The sequence below is a fragment of the Clupea harengus genome, chromosome 1, assembly GCF_900700415.2.
Source record: "Clupea harengus chromosome 1, Ch_v2.0.2, whole genome shotgun sequence".
In the NCBI taxonomy this organism is placed as follows: domain Eukaryota; kingdom Metazoa; phylum Chordata; class Actinopteri; order Clupeiformes; family Clupeidae; genus Clupea; species Clupea harengus.
The window spans coordinates 2,902,496-2,912,495 of NC_045152.1; the positions used below are offsets into that span (position 1 = coordinate 2,902,496).

Sequence of the window (10,000 nt, forward strand, 5' to 3'; positions counted from 1 at the left end):
AACGTCATTTGGTAATCTTTGGAAGTGCAAAAAACCTATAGACTGCCCGGTGGAGCAACTTTAAGTGAGTAAGTGATAGTCCATTTTGTAGACTGTTAAGTGGACGATACTATACATAGCGTTCGATTTAATACTTCCCCTGAACAATGACTAATGATACTGCACTGTAATGTCCATTTGGCTTTAAGGCACGATTGAGCAGCTCCTTGGTGAATGATTAGACAACATGCAGGGCCCATGAAAGAACGAGTGATTTGACAAAAGACTGGCCAGCGGTGCTTTAAAAACAGGGTCAAGAAAATCGGAAATGCTGTGTGAAGCGATGACAAAAACAGGTTCCATAAATAAATACCGCTCCATAATGGGGTGAGGTAGCGGAACAACTAGGTTGCCTGCTAGGAGACAGCCTCAATTTGGACCCCGGCCAGGCCAGTCTGACTGTGAGATGCAGACCCAGCACAGCCCAGCCCAGCAACATGACAGCACAGCAAAAAAAGCAAGAAAGTGCTTCTCCTCTGTCATACACGGTGACAATAGTAAACAAACACAACACTAAAATGCCATGATTACACACAGTAAACAAAAAATGCCCTCTGCAGCGTCGGGGTGTATGCTGTCATGTTAATTATTTGTTGAGGGGAGGGGGGAGGGGGTTGCACTGGGGCTGTGCCATTGTGCCACTGCACTCAGAGAGAAGAGAGAAGGAGGAGGGTGGAGGGCAGGCAGAGGGCTGTGACTCCCCTATCTCTGCTCACTGGGCGCGGCCTTGCTGATAGAGCCTGTGTTGGGTCTGATCCTTCAGCAGTGGGAGGTCTCCACACTAACATGTACACACACCCAAGTCTCTAGGGCAGGTGGTTCAGCCTTAAATTATTGTTGGCAATTACTGCAACAATATATATACCCTAAAGAATATAATTAATTGGGTACTTTTGTGCTGTCTATTTTAGTACTAAGAGCATGTCATTTCATTTAGTCATTTAGCAGACACTTTTATCCAAAGCGACTTACATATGTGCGACTTACAATGTATACACATTTTATATCTACACTGATGGCACACTGCACATCAGGAGCAATTAGGGGTTCAGTGTCTTGCTCAAGGACGCTTCGACAGGGAATCGAACTAGCAACCTTCTGATTACTAAACGACTTCTCTACCTACTGTACCACTGTCGCCCCGTAATGTAACATAAACTGCCACTGCTCCACTGATCCAGTCTAACCATTACTGTGAGTGTGATATAGGGGTCCTCTTGTTGGCTACTCTGACATGATGCCCACCGACGCCATGACGACATCTCAGACGTCCAGCCTTGTCCCACTCTGCCTCTCAGTCCTTTTGGACGTGCCTTGAAAGAACATTCTCACAGGGCACATTCAGAGTCTGTTTCTCTGCCTTCTCTCTCTCTCTCTCTCTCTCTCCCTCTCTCTCTCCATCTCTCCGTCTCCCTCTCTCTCTCTCTTTTTTTCTGCTGTCTCACTGTGGGGGAGTTCAATGACAAATCTCTGTGCTGTTCTGTGTGCCCGCCCGCCCGCCCGCCCGCCCGCCTGCATGCCTGCCCGGGCACCTTGTCGCTGGGAGAGGATGAATGCCAGGCCCTGAGGGGATGCAGGGACTGCGGGCACACTCTTTCCAATTAGTCAATCTGCTGATTGCATGGCCCCCCGAATCATCATTTAAGAAATGAACTGGTTTCACTTCTCTCTCTCTCTCTCTTTCTTTCTTTTTTTTTCTCTCTCTCTCTCTCATTCTCTCTCCAATGATCTATGCTAATTTGCCATAAACAGAGAGAGGAATATTGATAAGGGAGAAGGAAGGACAGAGAGAGTAATGATGTGCCCTAATGCGTCCTGGTGGGAACAAGTGCATTTTCTACCTCTTATTAGACGAACCCACGTTTCATTGCATTGGGGGCATTTCAATTTTGAATTGATTTACTTTGTTGAAAGTCATTTTGTAACTTGGTCTGATCATGAACTGGTAGAAGCGCTGGAGACAGACATTGCAAGTGCTTAGAGAAGGACACAGGGAAGGGTGGAAGATGGAAGATGGCTGGAGATTATTAGGGGGTCTTTTGCCCACAATAGGCTCCGATGGTGAGATCAATAGTGTACATCCAGACTACACAACTGGTCTGTCTGGCGCCCACTCTTCCAGCAGCTCTATCACACTGTGGGCATGTTCAGTAGAAACTATTTCACTTCTTATTTAACTCTATTATAATCTATTTGCTTCTTATTTAACTCTTATTTTATAATCTATTTGCTTCAGTAGAAACTGAAGATAAACTGACGCTAAAGCTGATGTGTGTCTTTGAGGTTTTCAGGCCCACAGGCCCACACAGTGGAGGATGGTGCGTCACCTCTGTTCCAGGGAAAGGCACTCCAGGTTGCAGTGGGGTCCATTACAAGTCTTGCCACAGATATAGCACCATGTCCTTCACACTGCACTTTACTAATACTGTACTTGAACTGCTAAGATCCAACACTTGCATGCAAGTATGGAACGATCTCACTAACCATATACACTGCCATGGTTGGTGTGTTATCGAGGCGATCATATCACATTACAGATTCCCATGAAAAAAGGTTCATTCTAATCCCCCTTCCTTTGCAATGGGCAGGATCACATTTGGTAGGTGCTTTTGTCCAAAGTGACCTACAAAACATTTGTATTGTAGTATTTCATAATATAGTATTTAAATTATTATATCCATATAATATGTATAACAACATCTGATTATACATGGCAAACAAACATTGACAATGCACCTGCGTTACCTGTAAACACCATAACAATCTCACCTGTTCGAAGAACTCATCCATGAAGTGATCTCGGTCGACGTGGACGACTTCCTCATCATCGTCGCTGTCCTTAGCCTGAAAAAGAGGAGTTGGGAGCCATTAAACATCGTGTGTCACACACAGGTACACGTCACAGTCCCGTAGGCCCAATGCCCTGACAGGCCTCGAGTCACCTCGTTAAAAGGTAAACGCACACCTGGGTTGCTGAGGTGCTGATTGACTGGACAGAAACTACAGGAAATGAGAACATGTTGTTGCACAGGACCTGGTTTGGTCAGTTACAGAATATTACACTACAAAATCATACTAAATCATACACACTACAGTCCATGAAGTGACATTGCCATCTCTGGAAATAGAACACAGGGCAATGCTAAACAAGAGTATGCATAGCAAGAGAGGCTATCAACTCATGTATATTCTGGCAGATCACAAACCTTCACTATCACACATGAGAAATGGTTCATTTTCATGGGACATTTCTGAGTAGTTTCACATATATTTCCATGGATTTCTGCGTGGACATTTTTCTAGTGATGAACCTGGTTCACAGTGATTTTGGGGGGGATTTTAGAAAACGAGTGAAAAAGCACGTTTCTCCCATCCGTGTGACGACTCACGCAGAAAAAGTGTTGGCACGATCCCTCTCGCTCTGTGACATTATCATGAGTGCACCACCCCCCCCCACCCCCCCCCACCCCCCCACCCCCACAGGACTGATAGCATTTTTTTTTTAGAGCTAAAAGATTGGACTCAGTCTGCGTCACCAACCCCTCCCCCCCCCCCCCCCCCCCCCCCCCCCCCCCAGGACGCAGCACTCTGCTGACCCCGCTGACGAAAAACAGGCCTGGAGCTAACAAGCCCCAGCGCCCTGACTTTGACTAATCCTGGAACTGTCACTGGAGAGACAGAGCCATGATCAGACAGACAGACAGACAGACAGACAGACAGATAGACAGAGAGAGACAGAGACAGACTGACAGAGACAGAGACAGAGAGACAAACACAGACAGCGTGACAGACAGACAACACAGCCTGAGAGGGAAAAAGAGACAGACAGACACACAAACAAATAAATAGGCACACAGGCACACACACACACAGACAGACAGACAGAGAGAAATAGACAGACACATAGACAAATAGAAAGACACACAGACAGACCAGCAGACACTCTGATTTATTGAAAAGTGTCGCCCGAGGTCCCAGGACACCTGGCAGTTGTGCTAAAATAGAACACCCGTGACCCGGGATCCTCTCAGCTCGCAGTGGTGGACACTGACGAATGGCCGACTGGTTGGCAAACAGACTGGAGGTGTGTGGCTTCTGGCATGGGCGCGCATGGGCCGCCTGGCACAGAGCAGACCAGCCCTCCGCTCACTCACTCACTCACTCACTCACTCACTCACTCACTCACTCACTCATTCATTCACTCACTCACTCGCCTGGTAGGGATATTATGGGATAGCATCAACTGTGCACACCCATTGGACTGTTAGCAGAGGAAGAAGACTGGGGAAAAGAAGGGAGGAATGTGTGGATAGAGAGACAACCCAGACACTGTAAATCTTCTGCGTGGCAAATCCCCGCTTTAGAGATACATTTCACTTCGTGTGTCTCTCGTTACATGCTACGGATTACAAGCCTGCAGTCTCGCTTCTGGTGTCGAGACACTTTACAATTAAACGGAAAACTGTCAACTACACACTACTGTGTGTGGTTAGACTGTATTGTGCCTTTGCATGCATATTAACTAACCAAATTAGTACATTAATAATTATTAGAATACATTAAACAAATATGTTCAAAAACCTTTCATAATTGATGTTTTTGCGACAAACCATACGATTTCTAATGAAATGTCTACCTACACATGCCTAGGGACTGTGCTTGTACTATGGTCGTGGCAGCCATGTTGTTTTAGACGTCGCAGTGGAGTAACCTGGGTTGTATTTATCATTCCTTTATTCCCCCTCCCAGAAAAAGAAGATAACCTCCTCACATCCTCTATGTCCCCTCTGGCCTGCGCTGCTAATAATAGAGGAGGAGGAGCTGGTGTTGGGATGGGCCCAGGTCATCAACAGTGGCTCCTACACCCAGTCAGGCTGCCAGTCAGAGCAGTACAAAATGGCAGCCATATTGGGCATTGGTCCTGAGCAACCTTGTTCGCTCTGCCCAGCTCTCAGGAGACTCAGGAGACGACGTGTCAGGGTAGAAACAGACTTCTCTTTCTCTCCTTTTTTTTGCCCATATGGGAGAGAAGGGGGGGGGGGGGGGGGGGGGGCTGTGGGGGGCGAGCAGGAGGATAAAAAATAGCTGCTAGGCTGGGCTTAGCAGGCCGCAAGCCTGAGCACTGCTGGCTGTGTGAGGGGATCGAGCGCTCATGCTCTGATTGGAATGGACAGTTAAGTCAACGAAGACTCCAGCTGGGAACCTCGTTTCCCCCCCTCACTCCCTCTCCCTCTCTCTCCCTCTCTCTCTATCTCTCTCCCTCTCTCTCTCTCTCTCTCACTCCCTCTCCCTCTCTCTCCAACTCTGTCTATTTTTGTTTCTATTTAATTTCTCTCTTACTCACTCTTTGTCTCCCTCTCTATCTCCCCCTTTCCCTCTCTCTATTTCTGTTTCCATTCTCTCTCTCTCCCTTTCTATCTCTCTTTTGCAGTCAGTGGGACGATGTTCTGCCTTTCTTCCTCTCCTCTCCTCTCCTTCTCTCCCGACGAGCACCAGTGTCCTCTATGTGTCTGCCCTACAAGCACATCACATACGCGCACACACAGAGCCTTTGGAGTCTGACGCTGTCAGAAAGGAGAACAGGGATGAAATGACATTATGTTGTATGACACCGGCTACAAAAGGAGCTTTCGATTTGTTCGTCGTCTTTTTCAAAACATGAAAAAGGATCACGTGTGTTCATTCATTCAACACTGCTGACCTTAAACTTCGCCCCTTCAGTGGAACACACAACTTGGAGTCCTCGTTAGCCATTAGTTAATCGCCATGCAACAGGGTGGACTCAGAAAAGGACATTAGTCGTCATATTAGCGTGGACAACAAGGCAATTATCAGCAGTGAGAGGCCCTAAATAGACATGGTGAGGAGGAGCTGGCACACCCCGATAAAGCAGCTGACCGCGGAAAGGATCCAAATCTGCTCCACGGGTGGTCTCCATCTTGTAAGGGTTAAAGGTCATATATACGTCGGGTATTTAGCTGACACTTTTATCCATAGTGACTATACAGTGATTCTGATATGCACAGGAGTTACAACTTTCACAGACAAGCAGCTCATTTCTATACTGCTCCTGTATGTAATTCGTTTTCATCTGCGATCATTTACTGCCTGTGCATATATGCGTAGTTATATACACTAGTCGTGGAACAGACTGGAAGAAAGCGCTGGTGTGTGTTTGGAGGACTGCTGTGAGGAGCAGCCAATCATAAAAAGTGGTACAGGTCTGTCGCCAAGGGATGGCCTCCATCTCGTAGGGCTAACTGCCCTTATAGGCAATGATTCTGACAATCACAGACACGGGGCTACTAACTGTATTCATACGGTAGTCTTTTATGTATTTAATGTTCACTCATTTGTGATCTTTTAGACACGTGTCATTTACTGGTCATGGGACATATGGTGATGCTTGGTGTGTGAGAAGACACACCACACCACACCACACCGCACAACAGCACGCCACACCACACCACGCCACACACCACACCTCGCCACACCTCCACCACACAACACATCCTCACAACCATTCCAGAAAGCTCCGTGAACCGCTCTGACCCTTCAGCTCTGCAGACTGATTGTTGTCTCTTTGCTGCGTTATTGTGTAATTGGCTTTTTCCATTCAGGCAAAAAAAAAAAGGTTCAGTTCTCATAGAGCCACAAGACTCGTTTTAACCGCTCATCGTATATATGTCAGCGTAGAGTATTTCTACATTAAAACACAAAGACGTTACAGCTCTGTGCAGGGCCACATCTCTTTATTTGTCCGCCCTCCTCTCCTCTCCCTCCGTGCTTTGAGGGCCTCATAACTGTGTCTGATTGACTGATTTTGCCTGAGAGCAGTCTGGCCTCCCTCAATCTCTTACAGCCTCAGTGTCGTGAATCACTCAACATGTTAGCGGCCTTTCTTGTGGTGGTCATAATCAACTGCCCAGATTTAATTTTCTCCCCTTCTCTGCACCTCTCCTCCATCTTTCTCCCTCTCTCCCTCTCTCTCTCTCTTTCTCTCTCTCCTTCTCTCTCCCTCGCTCTGCTCCTCCATGAGCTGTCGGAGCATCAATAATTCATGAGGTGAAAGTGCTGGTGTTCCATACTGCGCCTCGCCGCCATGGCCGCCGTGGCAGGCTCACAGAGAGTCCACTGAATTCAGATCTGGCTTGATGAGATCCGGTGTGGCTTGTCGGACAGAACCGCACAGCGATTGTTAAGCACCTCCTGGTTGTCATATTCACTACAGACAGCTATTACAGTCTCTCTTCTCCTGACTGGACTTCTGAAGGGCCAGAGAAGCATTCACACACACACACACACACACACACACACACACACACACACACACACACACACACACACACACACACACACACACACACACACACACACACACACACACACACACACACACACACACACACACACACACACACACACACACAGGATCACACAAACTGTTGTGACAGAAACACAAACAGGCTGCACTTGTAAGGAGAATTGGGAGAATTTGCTGATCTTACATCAACACATTTTTACAGAAAACAGTCAGACTATCTATACCTCACTCACTGCAGTCTTCAAAAGAAAAGAAAGTAATACAATTATTGGGAAATGGTCACAGTAATCATATAATTATATAAAGGACCTCTAAAATAATGGACAGATTAAATTTACATTTGTTGTTAAATATCTTTCTCCTTTGTTAACTTTCTCAAATTATCTTTCTACAGAACCTGAAATTCTTGAATTATGCCTTTTAAACCCTCTCAAATAAGTCTTTTATGAAACATGCAACCATTAGAAATGTAATGCAGCTTAACCTGCTAACATTAGTCCTTTACAAAACACACAACTCTTAAATGCTGCCTTATTGAATGGTGCCTCAGGGTCTATGACTAACACCTATGTATAGTTTATGTTGAACAGCGATGTTTGTTAGCAACATTATCACTCAACACCAGGCTCTACCGTGAGTGTGTGTGTGTGTGGGGGTGGGCGCCTGCCATTGTACAAAGCATGTTTGCCTTTTCCCACACAGAAAGACAGATCAGGATAATTACACAAGGCGAGATGCGGGGTGCATTGATCTGAGAATGGATCCTACTTTGAAATCATGATTTAGTAACAAACTCGCTTGAATCAATAAATGAAACTGACTGACAAGAACGGGCAGTTTTTTTTTTTTTTTTCAATTCGTTTTTTTATGAGCAGGTTATTTATTTATTCCATAGTGTACTGTGGTTAGTTTTTACCCTTTAAGTTTACCTCCCATCGTGGATCCCTTATCAGGAGTTCCACATTGGTTTGCGAAGATAAGCTCTCTATACCAGGGCTGGGGACATGTTCATCTGCTGCATTATGCATCACCTGAATGCATTACTGACGTACAGGCCGGTTGGGCTGCGTTATCGCAAGAAGACTGCATGTGGGTGTGTGTGTGTGTGCGTGTGTGTTTGTGTGTGCATGTGTGTGTGTGTGTATGTGTGTGGGTTTGGCCCCTCTGCAGAAGGGTGAAGCCGAAGCCGCCATGTTAATATGCAAATTCACCACACCAATCATGAAGCTGCGCTCGTTTTATTGACGATTTCTCATTGATTTGACATTTTGGTCACCTGATCTGAATGCATCTTCATGTTCTCTAAGGAGAGGGTTGAGGTGCATTTGTGTGTGTGTGTGTGTGTGTGTGTGTTTGTGCATCTATGTGTGGGAGTATAAATGTGTAGGTGCATATGCGTGTATATGCTTTGAGTGTTTGCGTATGCGTCTGTTCATGTCCATATGTGTGTGTGTGTTTGTGCATATGTGTGTGTGTTTGTGCATATGTGTTTGTGTGTGTGTGTGTGTGTGTGTTTGTGCATATGTGTGTGTGTGTGTGTGTTGTAGAGTTGTGGTGGAGCCTTGGTTAAAAATACCAGCTATCGGCTTATTGCCACGGCAATGGAGGCTATACAGAAGGTGTTCTAATCAGCATTTCCAGTGTCTGTCTCCCCTCCTGTTCCTCCCTCTCTCTCTCTGGCAGCCTATCTCTCCCTCCCTCTCTCCCTCCCTCCCTTCTCCCTCGCTCCCTCTCTTTCCACTCCATCCGTCCCTGCCCTCCACCTGTATCCGGTATGGTGTGACAGGGAGTGGCCCTGGCTCTGTCTCTCCGTGCGCCAGCGGGGGAGACGTTCTAGCTGCCTGCCCCTGCTGGCTCGCTCCACCTAGCATGGCTGCCGCGCGCTCCACCGTCCCCACAAAAGGCACCGGATTAGCAGGACAAAAGCCACAGCGGCGGACTGACACAACGGCATATCCACACCGTGTCGTTAATATTAGCATAATAATGATTAGCACTTCCAATATAAAAAAAAGATACAATATCTCAACATAACATACGTCTACCAAATAGCTAACCTTAATCCTCATACCAGAGAAAATACCAGAAAGCCATATTGTGATAATGTCTTATGGAGGGATATGAGGTAGGGACTTTATAGAGAACTAGACTGCGTGTCTCGGGTGCAGTTTGGATAAAGTGACAAACACACAGAGGACACATTTCTCGTGTCTATTGAATGTCGCTTGCTGCTCTGAAGGAGTATAAAATCAGACATCCGCTTCGCTATATCAACACTAATGGCATTACTGAGGTTTTTAACAGAGTATGAATGCTAATGATTACATTATATAGCCAAGGGCAAATATCTTCCTTGGGAAACGCCCTTACATTTCTCTTCTATGCAAATAACTCATACATTATATTTCTTATACTACTGGTGTCTGCACTTCAATCTCATTGCTTTAAAAAAAAAAAGAAGGTCACAACAAGGTCAAACCTTGACTTTAATTCAGGTCAGACTTGATTCTATATGGTATCAAAAGGTTAAATCGCTGTTGATGTACCAGCCTTGGCAATGTGATATTTTTTCCAGATGGCAAAAAACCACTAGAGTCGGTCCGATCCTGGTCCGCGGTGAACTCATGCCCGAGCAGT

General features: G+C 46.1%; 1 protein-coding gene across 1 annotated transcript in view; it reads right to left on the minus strand.

Annotated features, from left to right (window-relative positions):
• stx1b (syntaxin 1B) overlaps positions 1-10,000 on the minus strand; it is a 47,280-nt gene that overhangs the window by 24,807 nt on the left and 12,473 nt on the right. Inside the window, exon 2 of the mRNA XM_031564449.2 lies at positions 2,809-2,883. Within this exon, the coding sequence (XP_031420309.1) occupies positions 2,809-2,883 (75 nt within the window). The remainder of the gene's footprint in view (positions 1-2,808; positions 2,884-10,000) is intronic.